This window comes from Ictalurus furcatus, chromosome 10, assembly GCF_023375685.1.
Source record: "Ictalurus furcatus strain D&B chromosome 10, Billie_1.0, whole genome shotgun sequence".
Classification (NCBI taxonomy): Eukaryota; Metazoa; Chordata; class Actinopteri; order Siluriformes; family Ictaluridae; genus Ictalurus; species Ictalurus furcatus.
The window spans coordinates 13101845-13128924 of NC_071264.1; the positions used below are offsets into that span (position 1 = coordinate 13101845).

Consider the following 27080-nt stretch of genomic DNA (forward strand, 5'->3'; position numbering starts at 1 on the left):
TTAAACAATTATTGTAACACACCCATCACAACAGCAAATAGATGTAGTTATTTTGGAGATTCAGTATCAAAACATTAACTTGGTGATTAACCCCCACCCCCCCCTTTGGGACCTCTAAACCATTATTTAAATGTTACACATTGTGAAGGTTTTAAATATCGTTTATATTGTGTATAGCAGCTTAGAGGACAAACAGCATGTGTGGGGTCTTTTTTTTCCTTTTTACAAACAAGAAATCCACAGAACCGCTGGCAGGCAGGCACCAAGATGTGGATATGAAAAGTAAAGACATAAAAGTGCGATAAATTTAAAAAAAAACAAACATTAATGAGATAAGCCAGTTCAAGTATTCTGAGGAAAAACAAATTTTATATATATATATAAAATTTGAGAGAGAGACTATGTATTTATTATTTTTTTTTAAATGGGGCCTTTACACTGAGCTGTGAGTTCTCCAGAATCATGTGCTGAGGTGTTGGGCCACTGTGGACCATGAGATCCTAGATGGTTTATACACAACCACCACAGGTAGCTGCCTTTTGTTGAAAAGAGCCTTGTTAGAGCTGAAGCCTGTCCAGTAGTAGACTGTTACAGTGAAGTATCAGCCAACTCCTTTACCAAATAGCACTGAACTGCTCGTTCAATGACCCTTTAATACTGTGCATTACCTGTAATTGTAGATTAGGTTTTTAGCCCCTTATACACAGTTAAGACAGAAACTAAATAGAAATGGTGCCTCAGGCAGTAGCTGGTGTAGGGCAGGGAAGAGAGAGAAGTGTCTCCATAGCCTCTGTGTTCTTGGTTTCTGTTCTGGAGATTTGGCTGTTCTGTTCAGAAGATCCTGGATTAAGAAATCAAGAATGAAAGGACGGTCATTGATCAGCTTCCCTTTAGTGTAGATGACCTTTCATTCTTTTTAGCTTTTGTGATTCTTATGCTTATAATATTTTTTTAAAAGACAACCCCTCAGACTGTAGGAATCTTGGGGGAGTTTGATTTGTCCAAATGTCAGAGCTATGCAAACGATAAATAATTGCCATACATATGTAACATGGAACAATACTGTAAGTAATCATGGAGTCAGTCAGACAGGGTGTCAGTTCTCTAAATTAAGCATTCGTTGTTTTTGTTTTCGTATCACTTGGTTTAATGGTTTAATAACAATCCTAATGTTATAAATCAAGCAACCCCCTATACAATTATCAAGCTCCTACTTTAAAAAAAAATGATGTTACTTGATGTTCAGCCCATTGTTACAAGTAGATATCACCCTTAAGCTCAGCAATATGATGGAGTTGAAGGTTTGCACCTACCGGATTGCTCACACAAAATAATGCAGTCATCATCATCTTCATCCTCAGTGTCTGCCTGAAAGCCATCAGTTTCCATCGTTTCAGCCTAAAAGGAACACAGCAAGCTTCAGCTTGGAAGCGGTCCTCATATATTTGTGTTTTCGCATATTAAAATTTTTTAGCATTTTTGGGTCATTGAATAGTGCATTATAAATAACATTTTATTATTACCACTACCACCAACTACACAAAAAGAAACTCATCCTTACATCCAAATCTATACTTGCATAAAAGCAGAACACTGCAATAAAAAAGGCTCTACCTGTTCAGGTTCTCCACATCTCTTCATGTACTTTGTGATGGACTGGTTGCTGCCACTCTTCCTTTTGTTGGAGGGAGTGGTCGAAGTGGAATGTGACGCAGTAGGAGAAGAGCCTTGTGACACCAGACTGGATTCATCTCGGGCTGGGAGTGCTCCAGGGGTGAGATAGGTCCATTGACAGGGCACTGGTAAGGCCTCCTGGCCAAAACGTGCCAGGACATCGGTGTGAACGTACCAACAGCACCGTCTGTAAGTCGATCGTTTTTCGTATACCGCATTTTCCTTCATGAGACGCTTCACTCGAATCCTGAGTGAATTTTAATAGGGGAGCAATTTTAGAAACATGACTAGCAAAACAAATCATTGTCCTCATTTCCTAAACGTGTATAATTAAGATGATTTCGAATCTTCCAACTTACTCTACATCATGAGCAGAATAATCACTAAGCATCACTTTTTGCATCAGAGATTGTTATGACAGGCAGAAAGTATTGCAAAGATCTAAATGCTATTTGAACTAGCAAAGTGAAAATAAATAAACAAAAGTAACAAGAGGACAACTATGCCAAAATTGTAAAATCAAGACTCATCTCTATTTCAGAGAGAGGGACAGAGAGAGGGACAAAGAGAGGGAGTAACCTGGGGGGGATTTTGTCTGCAGAGCTCTGTGGGCTGCCACTTGGTGAGGACATTTGCTGGCGACAGAACTCCTGGAACTCTGTGATAATCATCTTACTGCTGTTCACATTGCCATGCAGCAAGGGCAACAGCTGAGAGAGCCCTGTGAATGAAAAATTCCAATAACAGTTGAAATATCGTGGAGTATTCAAATAAAGCTCCTTCCATCACTATATAATATAATCTAAGCTTCAAAAAATGTTTGGTTTTTTTTTTGCCTGCAATTCTATAGCAACCTTAAGGATTAAGGACGTTACTGCAAAGGAAAATACCTCTAGTATCTAGTACTATTGTTACGCATACATCAGTTAAACTGAGTTTGTCTGGAAACCAAAAACAGTTACAATTTCACAGCACAAATTAAAGCAATATTTTTTTGGGGGGGCAAGCACCCAGACTCTGTGAGCCACACATGCACAGATGCGCTGCGCTACAACTGCTGCCTCAGGAATCACAGGAAAGCAGAGCTATAACTTTAGGCAAAGGCATTCAAGAATGATTTGTAGTTTCACTCATGATGTCCGTTTTGACTACAGACAGTTGTAGAATTCTCTGACTGTAGGAGGAAAGATCTAGATAAACAAACGGGCAGCAGGGTGGCATTTCTGCTGCAGCTGCCATGACCTGTGGTGTTGTCTGTTGCTACTTTGACCTGTGGTCGTGATTACTACTGCTCTGTCTTTTTTCTTCTTCTCGCAATTTAAAAACATCCAAGGTATTTATGTTTTTCTTTTTCTCATCAGTCTTTGGTGATTGGCTCCCTAAAAATAACCACTGCTTCATAAAACGGCATTAGGCTTCAGGCAAAAGCACTAACGCTTGTTGCTCAATGCATGCTGCCATTTTGACTGATGTCAGGTAAGTAAACTCCGATTAAATGGACCTTGCCCAAGACCATCAGTTTTGACTTCAGGTTCAGGGAGATTCATTAGATATTATTTATTTTTAAATGGAGGCCATTTTTTCCCCCCCAAGGCCTGCATTTTGTGATGACTCATCTTAACAGTAGACTGATATAACAGATTAGCTCAAATTAACTAATGACAGATATTAGTTTTTACTGATACAGTGGTAATACATTACGAGATACCCTTTCATGTGTTATTTGTTTGCATACTGCAGTGACATATTTGCAAACTTTGTCTCAGCAAATTTAAATATCACAGAAGTACAATGTCTTTAACCTACCATTTAAAAAACGAAACACACTGGTGTGAAAACCGATATGCCAAGGGCAGGGGCACTCCAGACTACAGTTGCATTGAGGAGAGAATACTGGGCATCGTTTAGCAACCAAAACTCCCTTGGTATGATCTCATCACGTAAACTTTTGTTGCACTGTTTAAACATTATAAAAATAGTTTTATTTGAGCCAAATATGACAAATCAAGTTGTGACCTTTGTTCCATTTCGTTCTATTCAAGTCAAGACTGAATGGCAAATAGCACTTTATAATACTAAGGAGAGAAGTTTCAACCTGTATAGTTGTAGGTGGGTATACCAGCAGTAGAAATACATGAACTTTATCAGCATATCAGAGCCAATTGCAGAACAATGGTCTGATAGTGTAGTTATAGATTATCTTCTACCATTGGAAATATCTGTGAAGCACCATTATGTACAACCCCAATTTTGGAAAAGTTGGGACAACAGGGAAAATGCTAATAAAAACAAAGAGGAGTGATTTGTAAATGTACTTTGACTTTACATTTAAACGAAAAACGTATAAAGACAAGGTATTTGATGTTTTATCTAATCAACTGCATAGATTTTTTGAAATTGATGCATGTAACACGTTACAAAAAAGTTGGGACAGGGACAAATATAGGACTAATAGCAATGTGATAAGTTGAAATAAGAAGGTGATGTGAAACAGGTGAGGCAATCGTCTAATCATAGTATATAAGGAGCCTCCAAAAAAGGCCTAGTCCTTCAAGAGCAAGGATGGGTCGAGGCTCAACAATCTGCCAACAGATGCATCAGTGAATAATCCAACACTTTGAGAACAACATTCCCCAAAGACAAATCTATAGGATTTTGGGCATTTCACCTTCTACAGTGCACAAAATAATTAAAAGATTCAAGGAATCCGGTCAAATCTCGGTGCATGAAGGACAAGGTCGAAAACCACTTCTGAATGCGCATGATCTCAGACGTCACGGTCTTAAAAACCGTCATGATTCTGTAATGGACATCCTGACTTGGGCTCGGGAATACTTTGTTAAACCTTTGTCAGTCAACACCATTTGCCGCTGCATCCACAGATGCAAGTTAGGGCTTTACTATGCAAAGCAGAAGCCATACATCAACACTGTTTAGAAGCACCGCCGACTTCAATGGGCTCGATCTCATCTGAGATGGACAGTAGCACAGTGGAATCGTGTTTTGTGGTCAGACGAGTCAACATCTCACATTTTTGGACAGTTTTTGGACAAAAAAGCTGTCGTGTTTTCCGGGCCAAAGAGGAAAAGGACCATCCAAGCTGTTATCAGCGTCAGGTCCAAAAGACAGCGTCTGTCATGGTATGGGGGTGTGTCAGTGCCCATGGCATGGGGAACTTGCACATCTGTGAGGGCAGCATTAATGCAGAACGATATGTACACGTTTTGGGGCAACATACGCTGCCATCCAGAACAGGACAACGCCAAACCACATTCTGCCCAGATTATAAGCGCATGCTGCTAGCATGGCCTGCCTGCAGTCCTGGCCTGTCTCCGATTGAGAATGTATGGCGTGTTATGAAGTGCAAACTAAGGCAACAAAGGCCCCACACAGTTGCACAGCTGAAGAAACTGAATTTTCAAATGACTGTTTTTTTCTTTCATTTTCCATACTGTCCCAACTTTTTCAGAATTGGGGTTGTACTTGCACTGAAGTTTTACAGTATGTATTTAATTTATATCTGCATGTTAGATCTTTGATTAGTAATAAATAAAACCCCTTGAATTAAGCAGCATTACAGTTTATGGTATTTCATGAATTCAAAATGCGATTAAAGATGTTATTAATTATATGGAAAGTGTGCAATTAATCAGGATTAGGAAAATCATTCGATTGACAGACCTAATTAATAAATATACACTTTGAAATAAAGGCCATTTTCTGTTGTTCAAAACAGAGTGCAGAATAACTATTTATTAAACTAGTTATTAAATTAGCTGAATAAGTGTGAAAGAAATAATTTCATGAATAATTACTGAGACAATTAACTTAACAATTCACATGCAGCACTACCCAGAGAGTTAGGATGCAGTTTGAATAAGTAATATACATATACACATATATACATTTAATAAAGTCAAACATTCAATTCAGAGCAAGAGCAAACAATCTGTTAAAGCACTGTAGTAGACACTCCATAAACTCACATTGCAGGTTTCTCTGTTGGCATGAGGCATTTTCTTCAGGTGTGTTGGGCTCCTCACTGTTCAGAGGCTCCATCATGCAGACCGCGTAGGGCTGCAGCATGTCTGGCAGAAGATCCTCTCCCTCCCACACGCAGCCCCTCACCACTGCCTCAAGCACTTTCAGCTTCCTCTTAGCCATCAGCTCATCCCATTCCCGAGCCTTCAGCTTCTGACGCACCTTCTGCTTCTCAGGATCACCACCCTCCTACACACACACACACACACACACACAGCATTTTGAACCCCTACACTAACAGGAACGAATGCATTTGAAAACATGACAAAACAGTTCTGTCCACAATGCTTTTTTTAAATATTTTTTATTGGTGGGTTTTCCCCCCTCCAAAGACACAGAAAACACGTATACAGTCCCTCCAGGATTTTGTGATCAAAGAAATTAACACAAAATCAAGGAAACTGCAATATTCCTAGGCGCTTGAGATTTCTCAAAATTACCACAGATTTGGCAAAAAAAACGCATCATGTGATGCAACATTTCTGGCCGCAACAATCACAAAAAAAAAAACTCTGCAGGTGTCGTCCATTTTCAAATACTTCACCAGCGTATCTGCAGGTAGCAGCATTTCAAATATAATTTAATACCATATTCAAGACATTTCCAAAAAACTTAAAAGACCTGCAAGTCATTTCAATCATGCTACACAATACATCAGCTAGAACGGATTGTGTTCATGCAAAATACAAAATATAGCAGGATAAACTTCTATAGAGGCAGATGGGAGACCACAGCAAATATCCTTTTTGCATTACCATTTGCTCTAGAGCTGCAACAACTAATCGATAAAATCAATAATAATCGATTATGAAAATTGTTGTCAACGAATCTCATTATGGATTAGTTGGTCTGTGTGCGGCACGGGAGATATTTACTCATTACATAACTTTTCTTCCGAAAACACGCTTCGGAGAGTAAATACTAATGTTGTGTCCTAAATGAAGTACTGTACACTATGCACTCTGCACTACCGTCTAGTGTGTGGATTTTAGAAATGTAATATCATCTCAAATATATCACTAGCGGTTTTCTTTTACTAACCAGAAGTATAAACCGCTTCTAGGCGATGGCGCATGACGTCATACGCACGCTAGCATTAGCAAACACCCAGATTCACGGACAATGACTTTCTTCAGTTTACTTTCTGTCAGTGTTAACTTTTATTCCCAACAAGACATCAGTCACCATCAGAGTGGAAGAACTGAGGAAGAAAGTCCTCTAAGGCAGGGAGCATTTTATATTAAACACCGCAGAGATCAAACAGTGCTGCACAAGCACAAAGTTATGTTTATATCCAAGATGCTCCACTGTGTTTAAGGGGCAGGGAAAACTGGTGTGAGTTGCTTAAAAGGTTTAGTTTAATTTAAGTTTATTGTCATTATATGCTGTATTTGCACGCTTGCAATGTAAATTCTGTCATTTATTATAACAGAAGTGATGTGTTAGTAGCGAGGCCGCGTTGCTGATGACGTGCTGTGTAGACGCAGTGATGGAGTGTATCACGAGTAAGATCTGTAATGTCTAATTAAAACACTATGATCAAAAGTAAACACAAGTAAAATAATATTCCTAAAGGCAGCGAGTAACAGCGAAGCCACAAGGTGCAGTGAAAGGGAGTATTTTATTATTAATTTAGGACTGTAGTTTAATTCTGTGCTTTTTGTGCATCCATTAAAAATAACAAAAATTTATCTACAATATAAACTAAAATAAATGAATTATATATAAAGAATAAAAAACAAACCCCCAAAAAGTGTGAAAGTTTGCCTGCCCCATTCGATTAATCGAAATAATAATAATAATCGGCCAACTAATCGATTATGAAAATAATCATTAGTTGCAGCCCTAATTTGCTCCAACAGTGAAATAAAAAAAACCCAGTATTTCCTTTCCATGACTTTCCAAGAGGAAAAGAAACTTTAGAGAGATGGTTACGGCAGTCAGAAGAGAAAAAGATGTCAAATTTACCATCACTCCCTCAGCAGCTGTATTAGAAACCCCCCGCAGCAGTGTGTACAAGTTTTTTTTTGTAATTTAATCCCAAGGTAATGTAACAAGTAGTGTTATAAATATACAGAATTTTTTGTAAAGAAAAGTTTTTTAAACATTTCGTGATTTCTATTGTACTTAATACATTTTTATTTGGGGTACAAATTGTAATGCATATCTGTATTAATACATTTGTGTTAGACCTTGTGGCTTTTATTTTGGCAAAAACAGCAGGAGTTTTTTTTAAAACTCACTTCTCATAACCATCCATCCATCTTCTACCGCTTACTTCTTCTTCAGGGTCACGGGGAACCTGGAGCCTATCCCAGGAAGCATCGGGCACAAGGCGGGGTACACCCTGGACAGGGTGCCAGTCCATCGCATGGAACAATCACATACACACTCGCACACCCGTTCATACACTATGGACACTTTAGACACGCCAATCAGCCTACCATGCATGTCTTTGGACTGGGGGAGGAAACCGGAGCACCCGGAGGAAACCCCCGCAGCACGGGGAGAACATGCAAACTCCACACACACATGGCCCCGGCGGGACTCGAACCCCGGACCCTGGAGGTGCGAGGCGAACGTGCTAACCACCACTAAGCCACCGTGCACCCCTACTTCTCATAACCGTATCAGGTAAAATGCTATAAACCTCTGCCCACAAAAATGTTTGAGATTAAGCTAACGTAAAACCAAAGTGAATCTGGTGTGTGTTTTGTCAAAACGCAGGTTAAAAGCGACTAGATCTCACAGCACAGACATAGATGAAGTTGGTGTGGAGCATTTACTGTGAACCGAGCTGCTGTAAAACACTGATGAGCCGCACACACACTCCGAGTGCAATACAGTCACATGGCTTTACCATCTCAAAAAGCAACGAGCAAAAGTAAAATCTAAATCTGCTTTACAGTGTTGAAACTTGGATTTAAGACATTGTAATGCTACTTACGGCCTTATTTTTTTTACATTGAAGGATTTAAGACTCGAGGACTCGGACACCCTGCTCCATGTTACCTTACTCTCATTCCATCAACATCTAAAATGGGAAGTGAAGGTTCTATAGACCTTGACCTCAAAATGAAAATCACTTTAGACAGGTATACCTCATCTTCAAGTGCTCCTTCCCCATCTGAAAGATAACCGTGCGGCACGAAGAAGCCATCGTCTTCATCATCATCATCACCTTCATCGTCATCATCCTGTTAAGGAAGCATAAAAGTCATCCATCAATTCACCACCACATCCATCTCTAAATGCTATCATGTCTTTAAAAAAATAAAATACCTTTTTTAAAAAAAAAAAAATAGCCACATTTGAACAAATTGTAGTACACGAATACATAAAAACTAAATTAACTGAGATCTGAGTCCATCCGATACTAGACATGTGAATTTGAATACCCAGTTAATCAGTTTAGGACAATAGTAACAGATTAGTGAAAGAACCATGAGTATTTTGTTATGCCCTATAAATATGTGCTAATAGTTTGATATAAAGAGCAGCACTATCATGGTGTGAAAGTTTACGGCATTAGAGATCTTGAGTACTCAAAATAAAAAAAGTCTAAAACTAAAATGGACCTAAATCAGGTACCTTTACAGATTTAGGTCATTTTACATCACAAGCGAGACTGCTCCACAATGCTTTTCCTTTTACACAGAAGACTGCTTTTGCATGGAGCATGCCATCCTTTTCATTCACTGAGTAAGTAAATATAACGGGTAGAGGTCGACCTATTGATCGGTTTTGCTGATTAATCGGCACCGACGACCGATTGTTGGAACTAATCCACGCCGATAGTTTTTCTCGGTTGCGTCCATTGCAGGAACAGCTGAGAAGGGTCAGCTATCCTTATACAGTATGAGAACAGCCTCTAGAGGCAAAATAAAAATGACTGATCAATTTTGTTGCATTATTTGAAGTGTTTTTTGATTCATTTTGGAGGTCTCCATTTATTTGTTTTTTTTGGAGTGTTACATTTTGGTTCAGTTTGGATGTACATCTTTAATATTTATTAATAGTTAATATATTTATTTTACTTAAGTACAGTACATTTTCATGGTATATTCAGTACTGTTTATTTTGTAATAAATTAAAAGCAAATATATAATTACAAATCAAATACAAAAAAACCACATCACTCACCCCTTCGCTGTGTGACAGGGACTCTCCTGGCTCCTCCTCTTCCCATTCCTCATCGCTGTCCACCTCATAGTCAAGCAAATCCTAAAACACAATTTTACAATACAAACAACTTCAATTTACTCTCTAGAATGAAATATAAAGTCATTACTTTACTTTCGTCAAACTTTGCATTACAGTAAAGTCCTAGTATACACCCATTTTTGGGTAATGACTATTAGGAAACATAATCGAGAGGCTTTCACCTTATCCAGCTTGAAAGGGCAGCGAGGTGATACGTGTGTACTTTTTTTGCTCCAAGTGCCCCAGTAGGCAGGACGATAGTTTTCATGAAACTGAAGAAGCTTCATGCGTCCGTAACGCTTGTGGTCAGGAACACCTTCTGTCTTCGGGCCATCATCGACCAGTACGCAATCTCTGTTTAGAAAGCAGAGTAAAGTTTTTACTGGGGGTGGAAATACAGCTCATTCAACTGATAAATACCAAAAGGGAGGATTTGCATAGCTGCTGCTCATTAGCGAACAAGCGAGACAGAAGGGAAATCAGGAAGATGCAGGATTCAAAAATCACTGATTGAAAGCAAAAACACATTTTCAGATAAAATCTTATATTTGCTGCATCAAGAATGCATTGGATAAAAGTTGCACAGAACTTTAATTTTGTGTACCGTTACACCCCTACCGGATTTTTTATTGTTACACCCCAACCAACTCCTTTGGCTGCCAGCCATAGACGGGTGTGCCATAGTCAGGATTCAAACTTGTGATCTAGTGATGATTTGGGAAAACGCTTTTTTTCACGTTCATTCTTCCTTTTAATTCTAGATGTGTGTGTGTGGACTAACCTCTGCATGTCTGTGTGTTTGGGTTTGGTTGGTCCTGACTTGCGGGGTTTATGGGTTATCCAGTCCTTTAAGCAGTCGAGAGTACGATCTGGTTCCGTCAGGTATCGATCTAGCTCCTCTAGATCTGCCTCTTCACATTGCACTCGGGTAAGTGGTGCCAAAGCCATATGTTCTTTGATTTCAAATGGTGCAAACTTCCCACAGACAGATGCCAGAGTCTGAAACACAATTTATGAGTCACTGTACCCATTTGTATTTTTCATAGTATAAAGCAATATGGATGGGAGAAAATAAATACATAAATAAAAACAATTAAAATACACACAGGTCCATAAAGTTTAGTCTTGTATCTTACCTTTGGTGCTAACTGAGGCTTGGGTTTCTGCAGGAATCGAGTTATCTCAGCCTTTTCGGCTTTGACTCTCTGAAAAGAAGTTAAAGAAAGACTGAGCTGCTGGATTGCAATGTCTGAGTAAAGAAACACACGATATTGACAACACACAGATATTGAGGCTTAAAGACAGCTAAAAGTAACAATCAGATTGTGTGTGTGTCACCTCTTTCTCTTCCCTCAACCGTTTTTCCTCTTCTTTCTTTCTCTTCTCTTCAAGTTTAGCCCTAAAAAAAATAAAGTCACACCAACAGGTAACCCAATGTGTCCTCTTTAGTGTATATTAAATAAAATAATATAAAAAGATTATACTAGACTCACTCAATCTTCACTTTACGCTGCTCTTCCTTTGCCTGCTGTCTCTCTGCCTTCTCTTTGTCATGCTTTTCCCTTTTCTCTCGCCGTTCCCTTTCCTCCTTCTCCTTCTTCTCTTGTTTTTCTTTTTTCATCTCCTCTTTCTGTCTCCGTGCCTCCTCCTTTTTCTTCTCTTTGGCAGCTCTGACCTCCTGCTTCTGCCGCTCTCTCTCCTCTCGTTGTCGCTGCTTCTCTTCCAGTTCTTGAGTGCTCTGTGGGATACGTAGTAAAACATCTTAACAGAAAGATAACCGAACTGCTTTGTTTCAGATAGTCCTGGTTTACAAATATGCCTTAAAACATCAATACTCCAAATACTCAGCGAGGATCTAACAAGTCAAATTTTTACCTTAAGAGAGCGTCTTTTTAACTGTTTCTGCTCAGTGTCCATCAGTGACTCCTATGAAGGGGGAAAGAAAAAAAAAAACTTTATTTAAAAAAAAAAGAAAAAAAAAAAAAGCATATTTATCCACAGACTCCGTTCAGACTAGTGCACTACCAATCAAGCTGGACTGGAATAAAGCTGTCTAGAAATCTAATTATTTACATTTCATTCTCATACATGAGACAGGTGCATGGCTATAATTTTTTTTTTTTAATCTCAGATCAAAATAAAACAGATCATAAAGCATTTTTTGTTTATACTTACAAAATAATGCTGTTGGCCTGGCATTCTTTTAGGGTAATCCTATAATATACGAGTTACTATAAAGCTCCTGAAGCACAAATTAAAAAAACGCCACCGGACTGAATTTGTAATTTTTTTTTTAAATTTTTTATTTATTTATTTATTTTTTTTTACAGTTTTGTCATTGCCAATATCTACCCATGTTAAGTGCCCTATTCAGTGTACGTGAACAAAGAAATGCCCAAGCTAGCGTCTCATTGAATGACATAACTATAATCAATTGACTTAACTATCAATAATGTATGAACAATCAGTCTGTGATGTTTAAGAATGGACATTACACAGAATAAAATGGTAGTTGCGAAATGCAAAGTTCTGAAATGCAAATGCTTTGTGTACTCACTGATGGCGGAGTGGTTGGTGTGCTCTTGCTGGGCTCTGGTGAACTCTCAACCAGTGACACAGAGCTGGTAGACAACAGAGATTCATTCTCCTGATTCTCTTCAGTCTCTTGTGACTGCTTGGTGACTGCGATCTGCTCAGTGTCGGTTTCAGACTCCACAGTGCTGTCCAACTGGGAGAAAGCAACACTGTCCTCCGCTTCATCGGTTTCCATAGTTTCTTCTGACGACAGGGGAACAGCAGAGGCCACTTCTGGCTCTTCTGTCTCGGTGACATTTTGGGTATTTTTTGCAGCTTCACCTGTAGAAGGACACAATGCATCCACAGGAGCGGAAAGCGGTATCTTGACATCAGTGGAGTTCGAGTCCTCTGTAAGGTCGATAACAGCAGAAGCAGAACTAACTGAACACTTGGTCCGTCTCATAAAACCATCAAGAGGCCCACGGCCATTTATCAGAGCGGGTCTTGGTTGCAGGGGTGCAGAGGTAGCATCAACTTCATTCTCCCCATCAGAAGCACTGGGTTCAACGGTAGGAGGAGCAGAAGATGCTGTTCTGGTTCTTTTGGGCTTCCCGGTTTCCTTGGGTACTTGGTTAAGTCGTTTGAAGGGAAGACGTGCTGGAAAACAGCAGAATACATTGAATTCTTTCTTCAAAATAAAAAAAAGTTCCTTTTAAGTGAATGCCGTTTAGAGATTTTTCCACTTCTGAATGGCCAACCTGTGCTATAGGGTTTGTTTTAAATTAACCTGTTTTAGAAAATGATACTGATTAATACCCTGTGTAAAGTATGCTTCTGGTTTAACCTGTATTGAATCAAAGTTCATGTATTAATCCAGATGTATCAAACTTTAAACGTTTTTATAAATCCTGGGTTTTGGACGTTGGACTACAGTACTGACCGGAAGGTCGTGAGCTCAAATCCCAGCACTGCCAAGCTGCCACTGCTATGCCCTTGAGCAAAGCCCTGAACCCTCAACTGCTGAGCTGTATAAATTAGATGAGTAAGTCTCTCTGTATAAGGGCAACTGCCCAATGCCATAAATTCAAGTGATTAGTACTGTTGCTCCATCATCTTAAACCTAGATTTATATTTCCATTAGGGAATAATTTTAATCTAGCAGTTGAAATGGCTTGAATGAATGAATGAATAAATAAATAAACGAAATAAATAAATAAAATGTTCCTCAATGTAAAGCGAAAGAAAGAAATTAGTTACTAGTATGACTTTTAATTCTCAGTCAGTACGTTTACATGAACAATAATCCAATATTAACCTGATACTCTGATTACGAAACTAGCATGTAAACACCAATTTTTTATTACCTTAATCTGATTAAAGTCATACTCTAAGTAAACACAAATCAAATTAAGACATGTGGAGTACTCCTGTTTTAGTCGCATTATCGACGTGTATTACAGACATGTAAAAACCTTAATCACACTATTAACATCATGTGGGAGTTTTCACCGCATTTTGCGACAGGACACGTACACACACGGCAGTGCTCAACAGTTTGACAGCAAACAAGAGAGCACGTCAGAAACCGCGTACTTACCTACTATATAGTAGGCGAAATACATGTAGCTCAGCTATTATATAGTAGTATGCGGTTTCAGACACAGCCAACGGCTTCAAGCAGTTGTGTATTTGCACATATAACATGACAAATAATTAACTGCACTTGAAGCTTTCGAAAAATTAAAAATAAAAACACCAAAAACTGTATACGGTACCATAACGAAGACTAACTGTATGTCGATACGTGAAATTCTAGAGGGAACGTCGGACGGCGTGGCGTGGTGACGTAATGACATGTGTCATTAATCGATCTATGTTCTAGAACATGTAAAATGGGAACATGAAAGGAGTATTCTAAACACAACTCATGTAAACACCTTAATCACAATACTGTCTTACTCAGAATAAGGTCAATAATTAGATTACTGCTGTCCAGGTAAACGTAGTCAGTCAGTGCGTTTACATGAACAACAATAATCCACTCTTAACCTGATTAAGACCATACTTTGATTAAGAAACTACCATGTAAACAGCAATGTTAATTTTAATTACCTTAATCTAATTGAGGTCATACTCGAAGTAAGCAATAATCAAATTAAGACAGGTGGAGTACTTCTGTTTAAATCGCATTATGGACATGTATTACAGACATGTAAACACCTTAATCACATTATGAACGTCGTGTGAGAGTTTTCATCGCATTTTGCGACAGGACACGATCATACACGGCAGTTTTACGTTTTACGGCAAACAAGAGAGTATGGCTGCGTCCCAAACCGCATATTTGCCTACTATAGGCCTGTAGTGGGGAAAAATACATGCATCTCGGCTACTATATAGACAGTAAGTACGCGAATTGGGACGCAGCCCACAGCTTCAAGCAGTTGTCTATTAGCACGTATAACATGACAAATAATTAACTGCACTTGAAGTGTTCGTAAGAAAATTTAATAAAAACACCCAAAACTGTATACGGTACCATAACGAAGACGAACTGCATGTTGATACGTGAGATTCTGGAAGGATGTTGGACGGCGTGGCGTGGTGACGTGATGTGATGACGCGGGCTGTTAATCTAATTATGTTCTATAACGTGTAAAACGGGAACATGACAGGAGTATTCTAAAAGCGACTCATGTAAACACCTTAATCACATTATTATCTTACTCAGAGTAAGGTCAATAATTAGATTACTGCTGTCCATGTAAACGTAGTCAGTGTTACCACTGAGAGCAACTATTCACTATTTAGTAGTTTAGACTGTAAATTCATCATGGTGTGCAATTACAATTAATCCCAATGAAAGGTTTAAATCAGAGTTTAAACTTACATTTAATCACTAGTTTGTTGAACCATGTTTAAAAGTAACAACTCAAATTAAAAACAGGCCAGCTGTTAAACCTTAAAGCTGATTTAATTGTTTAACTGTCTTCAACAATATTCTAGTTATTTGCTGGAGCTACAGAGCTTTGTACTCTTGAAATTTCCACCAACATGACACATTAGATCCAGGTTGACATTATCTACCTCTCGACCTGTTTTTGTGTTATTGAGATTTGGATTAAACTTATTAAATTGAAATGCTTTTCCCCCTAGTGTAACCAAAAAAATATCACAAACACCCCCACTTTAATTGCTGATGGTGTTGCACAGTGTCCACCCTGTACTGAGTATCATCTACAGCCTTGTTTTATTTATCCGTCACTGATCAATCAGAAGAACTGATTTAAATCCTTAACCGAGAGGTCATGGAGATTTTACTTACCTTGAACGAGCTTCTTGTTGGCAGTGTTGGCTTTGTCCACACACTCCATACCTGTGTTAGAGGAAGAAGAAAAGAAGAAGACATTTTGAATCAGCAGTCTTAGTATTGCTTCAAAACCACCATTAGGTCCATTAGGTCAAAAGTAAATAAGTCACGAACTGAACTTAGAAAAAAAAATCCGTACGATTATAAACATAAAGAAATAAACTTTTAACTACAGGCTTTATTTTTCCAGTACCGAGCCATAGTTTGAACAAAGAAGTGATCTGAGCAGCTGAGCCCTGCTCCAGCCGGGGACAGTAATAACAGCTAGCCGGGGAAAGGAAGATTGTTTATGGCTTCACCTTAGCTCTAGCTACTTTTTAATGAAATAACTGCCATTCAGCACATCAGCTCCCCTCGTACTGTTTACTAAACATCACAGTAAATGTAGTGAACTCTGCATTTAACGTCTCCACAACACGATGAGAGAAAGAGCTGAAGCTAACTGTAATAAAATGTTTGCTTTCGCTCTCCCGCCATTCAGAGGAGCCGAGTCCGGCGGTCTGAGCTCGGGCCTGCGCCCTTAACTAACGCCGCATACAAAGGAGAAATACCACAAAATCAACAACTATTCACCACGAACAGCTCTCTGAATTAGTATTACACAACTGCTGGTCTGAAAAACGAGCCGCTGTGTTGTTGTTCATCTACTCAGCTAGAGAAAAGTTTAAGAAGAGCAAAGTGCTGGTTCAAACCCAACAGAGCTAAAGCTACTAAAGAAGAAAGCTAGCTTTCTCGACTAGCAACTCGGAGAGCTAGCTAAATGTCAAGCAGTTAACTAGCCTAGCTTTCACCGAAAAGCATAAAAAATCTTATAAATATGATAAAAACATAGTGAATATAGTAAATATCTCCCACTCGGACCTCTCCGGGGCGTGCAGGCTAAAGGCCCGGCCGCAGAAAGGTCTTCGGCCGCGAGCATCACCACCACCATTCGGCAAGTTACCGAGGAAAATTCACGAGAAAACACTTCAGGTGTAAATAAAAACAGAGCAGTGAAGAAGCTATTCACGTCGAGCGAACGTCCGAAACTTTCATTGGCTTTACACTTGTAAAGAGTGAACAAAATTGTCGAGTGTCGTTACAAGGTGTCTTTTTCTTTTCTTTTTTTTAAATAACAATAACTTCTTTTCCTGGACTGACTTTTATCTCCGACTACCTCCCCTCTGACCGCCTCACATCCCCGCTGAACTCCCTCGCGCTCAACTCAGAATTGGCGGGAGCTTATCCGCGAGCCTCTGTCCCCGCCGCTGATTGGCTGCCGTCAGCGAGACGGAAATCAAGTGCTTTCCGGGACTTCCTGAAGGAGTTTGGCCATGCCTCCATCTCAACGCTCATGCTTTTGAATTTCCACATGATCTAAGCTTTCTTTCCATAATTAAAAAAAACTCCCCAAGACATGACATCATTCTGAAATCCTGAAGGTGTTGACGACCTACATGTGAAGAACAAAATATATATTTATACCATATTATAAATTAGGATGACATCCTTTTGACATAATGAATCAAAACTATTTTAATTAAGCGTTTAGTAATTAGGAACACCTATATTCTCTGGTTCAGGCTTTTACTTTCGTTCCCAATGACACTTTTCTCGATGAGACGTTATTCATTTGTAGCATACTTATTCATGGCATTAATAAATAATTTCAGTAACAGGACACCTCTAAATTCATCAACATATGCTAATATTGTATGAACACAGCATACTACTACATATGGCCTGTGTAACATTCTATAATTCATTTCTTACAGCAATAATAACAAAAATAACAGGGCTAAAAAAAATAATTTTAAGACTGTCCCAATTAATCTGAACCATGCTGCCTCAAATGACCAAATCATGTTTACTAAGCCATGATAAGTATAATCTGCAAAATTATTACATTATAAACATATGTAAATGATTTGAATGAACATTGTCATTATTTTGTTACAGTAATACATCTTACACATATGCATCATAATTATGTGTAATATATTAGTCATGACAAGTTTAGAACCTTATAAAACTCTAACCAAAGACTATGTCAGTCTTTCTGCTCAAACTTTTTGGGATCAACTTCCTGTTTGATGCTGACCACTTGCATGAAATCATGAATTAAGTTATGTTATATTTATCAAGCACTTAGACTGCAATGGTTTAGTAAAATATGTTTTGACCTTCACTTTCTATATTACCATTCCACTTTCCATCAACATAGTATCATTACATTACTGAAATATATTTTTAAAAAGAATAAAATAAGAAAAATAATAAAAGAATGTAAAAAAAAAAAAGAAAAAAGGATGTACTATATTGTAAGTGGAAGGGCAATATGAGTATTGCACTGTGTACTGACTAACACCTGAAAATTATATATCTTGGATCATCATGACAGTCAAAGGGAGCAAGAAACTGAAACCCTTGTTCATGGGTTATTGTCGCTCAAAGAGCTCTACAGAAGTCTCTAAATTTTTAGGCTAAATAAAGGACAACTGAACAGCTAGTCGGCGACATGTTGCGATGCTGCCTCCCAGTTCCAGGTTCCCCAATTCAACCCCAATTTTTTTTTGTTTTCTCCGGATTCTCTGGTTTCCTGGTTCTTTGGTTACCCCTCCACAAAACAAGCAGCTAGGTGGATTAGTGACTCTAAATTGCCCCAGGTGTGAAAGAGTGACTACGTTTACATGGACAGCAGTAATCTAATTATTGACCTTACTCTGAGTAAGATAATAATGTGATTAAGGTGTTTACATGAGTCGATTTTAGAATACTCCTGTCATGTTCCCGTTTTACATGTTATAGAACATAATTAGATTAACAGCACACGTCATTACGTCACTGTGCTACGCCATCCGACGTTCCTCCAGAATTTCACGTATCAACATGCAGTTCGTCTTCATTATGGTACCGTATACAGTTTTGGGTGTTTTTATTTATTTTTTTTTTTATGAATGCTTTAAGTGCAGTTAATTATTTGTCATGCTGTACGTGCTAATAGACAACTGCTTGAAGCCATGGGCTGCGTCCCAAACCGCGTACTTACCGCCTATATAGTAGCCAAGATACATGTATTTTTCCCCACTACAGGCCTATAGTAGGCAAGTATGCAGTTTGGGACACAGCTGAACTCTCTTGTTCGCCGTAAAATGTTGAGAACTGCCGTGATCGTGTCCTGTCGCAAAATGCGGTGAAAACTCTCACACGACGTTAATAATGTGATTAAGGTGTTTACATGTCTGTAATACACGTCCATAATGTGACTAAAACAGGAGTACTCCACCTGTCTTAATTCGATTATTGCTTACTTCGAGTATGACCTTAATTAGATTAAGGTAATGAAAAATCGCTGTTTACATGGTAGTTTCTTAATCAAAGTATGGTCTTAATCAGGTTAAGAGTGGATTATTGTTGTTCATGTAAACGCACTGAGTGTGTGTATGTGCACCATAACAAATATTTGTACAAGACAATAAACCTTTGTACACCATAATAAAAACATTTCCCACCCAAACTTTCACAAGAACAGTCTGATTTTACCTTTCTTATTAGAATTGTTAGATCACTGACACAGGGTCAGTTAGGACTGACATAAAGTTGGTATAACGTTGGACGTTCGATATTCGCGGATATGCGGAAATTAAGGGACCGTCTCTAAATTTACATACGACATTGTTAAACACATTCCTAACTTCAATAGCATTTGAAGGGAATGACTTACAGTCATACAACCAACTGTAAAGTGTTCATCTAGGTGTCAGCTATAATGCACCTTAGATTTTTTGATATTAAATACATGGCAATATTTATATATGATTTAATAGTTTATTTTAATAAATATCAAAAATCTAAAAGGTGTGCATCATACCTGATACCTAGATGAACACTTTCCAGTTGCTTGTGTGACTGTACATCATTCTCTTCAAATGCTATTGAAGTTAGAATCGTGTATAACAATGTCTTATGTAACTTTAGAGACGGTCCCTTAATTTCCGCATTTCTGCGAATATCTAACGTCCAACTTCAATCCAACTTTATTCCAATTCAGTGCGGTGCAAAAACGTGAACTCTGTCTTTGATCATTTTAAGTCCGTTGGGGAATGAATTTTTTATATGTATCCAGAAGCGGTAGCATACTCAACCTGATGTGAAAAAAAAATAAGTGTAAAAAAAAGTTTATTCATTTGAACTACATTCAAAACTTTTATAATAGAAACACCTTCTAGTTTCCTAGGTAGTCACAAGCGTTGCATGCGCACCCTTTTTTCATCATGGCATGGGAACTGTAGTTCTCTGCAGGCGCTGTTGGTCGAATAGAGAACGGAATAGACCTCTATAAGAACTGCATTTCCCAGAAGCGCCATGGATCCGTTTCCGTTATTCTCGAGACCGCCAGCATTACACACTACAGCTGTATCAAAGTTAGTAATCCCACTGGTAGGTATTATCTTTTCGGCATCTCCTGAGCTCAGACACGAATTATTCCATTAATAAAATGGATGAACGTTTTCCTGTGAATTAATGTACATGCACAGCGATCTTTAATGCGCTAGAGAATCTGAATGACTTGTTGTTGAGTGCTCCAACTTGTTAAGCTGAGGATAATGTTTCGGAGTTAGCCATCTACTCAATAAACGGAAACAATATGCAGTTACTGTCTAGCTCCTCTGTTTACCTTTGTTTATTTTTCTATCTAGAGCTAGTTCTGTGTACACAAATCTGAAGGGTTTTTGCCCAACTTAGCTGAGAGTAATGTCCTGAGCTGTGCTTTTCTGCTGTGATTTTGTTAATTATTGCTTTTCTTGTTTTTCTCTTCTGATATATCGCAGAGACCTGACAATGACAGGTGAGTAATATACAATTTTATACTTCCAAACGATTAAAGTGGCCCTGAAATGAAAACTGAGAGATTATTGTACCAGTCTTTTGGTTATGGACACCAATAAGATAGTATATCTTGAATTAAATACAAAAGAAATTGGAGATATTCCTATTTGAATTGTATAGGGGGAAAAAGATGTTTATTTTTTTTTTTAGGAGTCGTTCTGTTCTAGTCTTGTGTTCATCCAATGAGATGCTGTCTAGAACCAATACGTCCCGCCCCCAGGGTGCTCTACAGTGGCAGCTCATTAGCAGCTTACTTGTTTTTTTTTCTGTGTGGTGTTGGTTGTGTGTTTTATCAACTAACTATCCCAGGGGGTAGAATTTGTGCAAATTCATTTAACATTTATGTGCAAGGCCATTTTTGGCTGTCGTGTAAATCAGTCAAGCACTTCAACACGTCATTACTCTGACTTCGTGATTCTAAAGGAAATACGTCAACATAGGGAATCAAATCATGGCTCTCATTTGATGGGGACTTGAAATCAAGGTCTAATCAAAATGCATTTCCTTGTCTTCTTCAGAGCGAGTCAACAACTTCCCGCCTCTGCCCAAGTTTTTGCGCATTAAGCCGTGTTTCTACCAAAATGTTGACGAGGAAATTCCCCAGCCTCACCAACAGATTGTTCGCAGAGTTTACAAGCTTTGGATGTGTAAGTGGCACCAATTTCACACAATCCACTGGCTCCATGTAGACACCGAGCCAAACTAAAACATACACATCTGTGTAAAAACATCTCTGACGACTGACATTTCTGTTTTCATAGTGTACTCGATTACACTCTGCGTCAACCTGGTGTCTTGCATAGCTTGGGTGGCAGGCGGCGGCAGTGCAGTTAACCTTGGGCTTGGTCTCCTGTGGCTTGTATTGTTTAGTCCCTGCGGTTACACCTGCTGGTTCAGACCGCTTTACAAGGCATTTAGGTAAGACACTCCAGAGAGAAGAAATAAAACTAATGTTTGATAAGTCAAATAAGCGTTTCGACTGGTTGATTTATCTCTTTCCACAGGGCTGACAGTTCATTTAACTTCATGGCGTTCTTCTTCATTTTCTTCCTTCAATGTGTTCTTGCTTTCATTCAGACCCTGGGAATAAACAACTGGGGTGCATGGTGAGTATCGTCTGAACACAATAAGGAAGTGATTTGCCATTTGTATCCAAACAAAGCTGTGACTAAACCAACTTCTCTGCCATTGTTTTTTTTGAGAAGTTTCAGATAATAAGCAGTTTTGCCCTTTCGATTTTTAACTGTGTTGCACTGGTGGATTTTGCCTCATTGAATTTGACATTTGCTGTCAAATTGAAAGTGGAAAGTGTAGTTGTAATGTTAGCTCTGTAGTTTAGTTTCTAAAATGTTGACCGATAACCCGATTGCAGGTCAAGAACACCCTGAGTACAGCAGGCCCAAGTTTAGAATGAATCTGAAATTCGTACCTTGTAGCGCCTATGACAGAACACACAGGCTTTAAAAAATCCTAACTGATATTTGATAACACTCAAATACATGGTGCTTACCACGCATATAGTTCAGTAGGGTTAGGTTTAAAATCTTTAAGACAAACAATAGGAGGAAATACAGACCACAGGTCATTAAAGATGATAGTAGTGGTGGTTTTGGCGTCTGGCTCAGTATTGACCAAAATGTGAAACGTGAAATAATTCTTAACTCAACATGGTAAAAGTTGGACATTTTCTGCATATTATTCTCTACATCTCTTTTGCAAGTGTGTCCCAAATCCATACATTGACAAGGAATGAAAAGCCCTATTGTAAATTAATAAGAAAAGTTAATAACGCTCCTTTAAGAAGAAATTTTTTCAGCATGGACATAATACATGTTAGTGCAAAGGTTTATGTTTTTAGTGTTATCCAAAGACAACCATCCCAAGATTAGTGTGGACTACAGTTGGCTGATTATTACAGCTTAGAGAATTCAAAAGCTAGAATATTTACATCATAATCGGAATGGGAGATACAAAGTCATAAATTTTTTTTAAACAACACTTTTAACACGCATTACTTGTGATAATGAATTAATTCTGCAAAACCTAACATAAACCTAAATATCTTATTACCACACATTTAATTGTGTCTTAAGGGGTTGCAGTCTTTTGGCCTGACATTGCTAATGATTGATAAACAATAAAGTCATTATCTCAGCTCAAGTTTATAAAGCCTGCATGAGAGAACTCTGAAATCTGATACTGATCATCACATGACTCGGTGTGGAGCTGCTCGTGTGAGAGAGACAAGGCATGGTAATGGCTAACTCTGTCTTCTTTTCCCTCCCTCCTAAATCACTCTAGTGGCTGGATAGCTACAGTGATGTTTTTCAGCACTAATGTGGGCTCTGGTGTGGTTATGCTCTTCTCCGCTCTGCTCTTCACTGTAGTCACTGTGCTTATGGGACTGGTTCTGATCAGGGTGAGTATGACAGACACGTTTTACACCAGTTTCACAACAAACCATGAATATAATTATGATTAAATAAACTCTTTCCTGTATTTGAGTACTAGGTTTGTCGTACATATGTTTCACTATACATTTATAAAAAAATTAATTAAATGGGAAGTGGTGGCTCAATGGGCTACTGATCAAGAGGATTTCATGATATTAAAGCCCTGCACTGCCAAGCTGCCACTGGTGGGTCCTGGAGCCAGACCCTTAACCTAAAACTGCAAAACTGCACAATATCCTGTATCCACTGTACATTTATTTACAAACTGCATCACAAACGTGGCTGTGTAAGAAACATTTCAATTACATTCCGATTGATCGATTGATGTAAGTAATATTACTGTATAAACACAATCGATTGGATTGATGCTGCTCACACTAAATCAAAAATAAGAATAAAATCTTGAGTTATGGTGAGGTGATGGAGCTTCCTAAAGTTCTTCCTAAAATTATTAAACAACAGTTGAGTGGAAAAAGCTGCAGAGCCATAGCAAAGACCTTAAACATCCCTGTTATGACAATTGTTTGATAATATGCAGGTGGAAAGTTCATGGAACTCAGGCAGGTTTGTTGTGCAAGATTTCACAATGCACTCTCAGACTAATAATAAGGAAGGTACAAGAGAAGTTAACAGTCAAAACTCTTCTGCTAAAACAACAGCATTATGTAACTGAAAGGTTCACTTGAATACCCTTGGTTTATGGCTTGGTCACGGGAGGTGGACTTTGTGTAGAATTATGTTAAATATTACACAATGGTCTTCCTTATTTTAGATTCACAGGTTATACCGTGGTGGTGGAGGCAGCCTTCAGCGTGCCCAGGAAGAATGGAGCACCGGTGTGTGGAAGAATGCCCCCGTGAGAGAAGCTGGCTTCAATGCCATTGCTGAGACCGGCCCCAGTCTTCCCCAGTACCCCGCTTCTGTGCCCAGCTACCCAGAAAACAGGCCGTGGTGATCAACCACTCTGGACTCCAGATGGAGCCAGAATGCTCCTTTCTCCCTGCGCGTTATTCATCTCAGTCATCTCATGCTTCTGTGTGAACAGCATGACTGTGAAATGCTGACAATACAGAAAAAGGACTTTAAAAATCCACTGTACATATTTGTTAACAAGCTGCACCACAAAAGTGTCTGCATAAGAAACATCTAAATTACATTCTGATTGATGTAAATAATATTACTGTATAAACACAATCAATTGGATTGATGCTGCACACATTAAAGTAGGGGCAGCTTTTCCAGAGCCTTTCACTCGAAATGTGAGAAGTGTAGTACTTTAAATCGCAACACTGATATTTATTTTGCCAAACGATGCCTTACATAACACAATCCCCATACAGCATTACCATGATTTATTATCTTTTTCAATTATTTTAAAAGGTATATTCTTTTGATTTGTCAGAAATTGATGTGTTATTTGTCTGGCCTTTTCATTCACCGAAGATGTGCATTGGAGTTGCATGCTTTTCAGCTTGCCAAGAACATTTCATTTTTTTTTCCATTTAAGTGCAGCTTTTTGTCCCCCACTTTTTCTCTCTACTGTTCAGAATTTCTGCCTCAGCTCCTCAATTTCTCTATTATATCTAGCATGTGCGAAGAATGAACTTCATTCTATTTAGCATGTTTGAAAATATATAAATATATTTTTCAGTTGCCAAAAGTTTTGCAAGTGGATATCCATTTAGGTAGAAATATTATTATTTGATATGTGCTGTTCCTACTATCTGCTTTCAGATAACCACTGCTTTTGCTATCAGTGCCCTGCTGATCAGATATCCATTCCTTTAGCTGATGTTGCAGCTGTCTAACATTCTTAATTGTGTAATGTTCCTATTAGGAGCAGTATGTTTACAGAGTGGCCATGTGAACCAAGGTTTGAGGGATTATGAGTGCAGAACTTTATCATTACTTGATTTAACATGAATAATAATGTTAATTATGGTTTGATAAGATGAATGTGTAAAATAGACGACTAACTTGTGGCAATTTAATAAAACATTCTTTTTGAATGCTTTGGAAGAATGAATTTGGTCTGTTATACTTAACAAGATTGGATAGCTTCTAGAAGAGTTATTGCATAAACTGAGGCTGATTTGAGAGAACAATATTATTATAGTGGTAGGAGTGGCTCAGTGGTTAAGGTTTTGAGCTACTGATCTGAAGGTTGTAAATCCCAACACTGCTAGTTTTAGCACTGTTGAATCCTTAAGCAAGGCCCCTATCTGCTGACTGCTCAGTGGTAGGCGGCTTTGGGTAAAAGTGTTATACAAATGAATACATGTAAAATACAAATATTTATGGCATAATGATGGTCAGTTTAATTGTTGCTTGATTAAGCATCAAATTGCTTCTAAGATAAGTGTGATACAGTAATAAATATCTCATGTTTACTGTACACTATATATATATACTAAAACAGATAGTCTGATAAGATCCTAGAAAGATGCTACACATTTTATGGAACAACTCCAAGCCTTACATTCCTACCTTCTGAATTTTTTTGACATCAATCCACCAGTTTGTCTAAAATCGATATTAAAGATACAACTGTCACTAATTTCATGACTATGCTTAAAGTCCATATAGAAAACCTTATGTGTCAGACCTCGAATAATCGTCATCCAATTGTTAACAGCAAATAATCTGATGTAGATGTCAAACATAAAATGTTACACTGATATGTTTTGGTGGCTCCAAAAACAGCCTCAATTCTTCATGGCATGGATTCCACAAGATGTTGGAAACATTCCTTAGGGATTCTGAGCCATGTTGATATGATTACATCATGCAATTCCTGCAAATTTTTTCATGTGCACTTTCATTCTGTGAATCTCCCATTCTACCACATCCCAAAGGTGTTCTACTGGATTCAGAGCCGGTGACTGGGAAGGTCATTGAAGAATACTGAACTCATTGTCATGTTCATGAAACCAGTTTGATGCGACTTTTGCTTTGTGACATGGTGCATTATCATGCAGGAAGTAGTCATTAGAAGATAGTAAATTGTGGCCATGAAGGGATGCACATGGTCAGCAACAATACTCAAATAGGCTGAGGCATTCAAGCAATGATTAAGACATGGTCTTCTGCTGTTGTAGCCCATCTGCCTCAAGGTTCAACGTGTTGTGCATTCTGAGATGCTTTTCTGCTCAGCACAGTTGTACAGAGTGGTTGTCTGAGTTACTGTTGCCTTTCTGTCATTCTGACATCAACAAGGCATTTCCATCTTTGGTGAATCTTTGGCAAAATTGCCATTCACTCGATGTTTTATCTTTATTACACCATTCTGAGTAAACAATAGAGACAGTTGTGCGTGAAAATCCCAGGATGTCAGCAGTTATATAAATACTCAAACCAGCCCGTGCTGCACCTACAGTGATTCCACAGTCAAAACCACTGAGATGACGTTACCCAAAGCTGCTGGCCCGTATCTACCACGTTTTATGCATTGCACTGCTGTCACAGTCTGATTAGATAATTACATGAATGAGTAGGTGTACAGATGTTCATAATATAGTAATATTGTATTCTGTGAGTGTATAGGTAGACATTATGCATTTGCTGTGTTGTGTGTACACTCTACACTTGATTTGTGAAGCACAGCACAACAGCTCCCCCTAGTGTTCTGCATTAGACATTAACTGCATGGATAAAAATCCACTCAGTTCCTGAAGGAGACGCTGTCAGTAATTAACTCTACAAGACCAAACGTGCTCAGCTAAAAAAATGTAAATCTGTAGGCCTTCCACCAAACACAAAACAACTGTGTTATATAATTTAACATTTATAGCCTCTGGAAATGTTAAACTTTACAAAATATGTTCAAGTTGTCGGTTAATTGGTGAACAATCCTACAGTGTTAATCTCGTTGTGTATAAATACACTTCAGTGGACCTATTATTATTATTATTATTATTATTATTATTATTATTATTATTATTATAGATCAGTTC

General features: G+C 38.4%; 2 protein-coding genes across 7 annotated transcripts; one reads left to right on the top strand and one right to left on the bottom strand.

Annotated features, from left to right (window-relative positions):
• Positions 1–349: 349 nt before the first annotated feature.
• chaf1a (chromatin assembly factor 1, subunit A (p150)) lies at positions 350–19420 on the bottom strand. Of its 4 annotated transcripts, none has more exons than XM_053634631.1 (17): positions 19328–19365; positions 16667–17237; positions 15761–15811; positions 12476–13092; positions 11794–11844; positions 11412–11656; positions 11257–11317; positions 11055–11123; positions 10700–10917; positions 10101–10272; positions 9859–9939; positions 8817–8912; positions 5661–5904; positions 2254–2395; positions 1615–1921; positions 1314–1398; positions 350–841 (listed from the first exon to the last, which is right to left on the bottom strand). In XM_053634631.1, exons 2-17 carry the CDS (start codon positions 16734–16736, stop codon positions 738–740), a joined length of 2613 nt encoding a protein of 870 aa, XP_053490606.1. In that variant the 5' UTR covers positions 16737–17237; positions 19328–19365; the 3' UTR covers positions 350–737. The 4 variants fall into 4 exon arrangements, with proteins under 4 accessions (XP_053490606.1, XP_053490608.1, XP_053490609.1 ...); XM_053634633.1 differs by having other exon boundaries at positions 16946–17237; positions 19328–19364; XM_053634634.1 differs by lacking the exon at positions 16667–17237 and having other exon boundaries at positions 19328–19420.
• Positions 18406–25146, top strand: scamp4 (secretory carrier membrane protein 4). 3 transcript variants are annotated; one of them, XM_053634636.1, is made up of 8 exons: positions 19761–19951; positions 20077–20208; positions 20617–20633; positions 21193–21321; positions 21436–21592; positions 21679–21780; positions 22976–23093; positions 23900–25146. In XM_053634636.1, the coding sequence occupies exons 2-8, from the start codon at positions 20150–20152 to the stop codon at positions 24080–24082; spliced, it is 765 nt and encodes a 254-aa protein (XP_053490611.1). In that variant the 5' UTR covers positions 19761–19951; positions 20077–20149; the 3' UTR covers positions 24083–25146. The 3 variants fall into 3 exon arrangements, with proteins under 3 accessions (XP_053490613.1, XP_053490611.1, XP_053490612.1); XM_053634638.1 differs by lacking the exons at positions 19761–19951; positions 20077–20208 and adding an exon at positions 18406–18694; XM_053634637.1 differs by having other exon boundaries at positions 19764–20224.
• The last annotated feature ends 1934 nt before the right edge of the window (positions 25147–27080 follow it).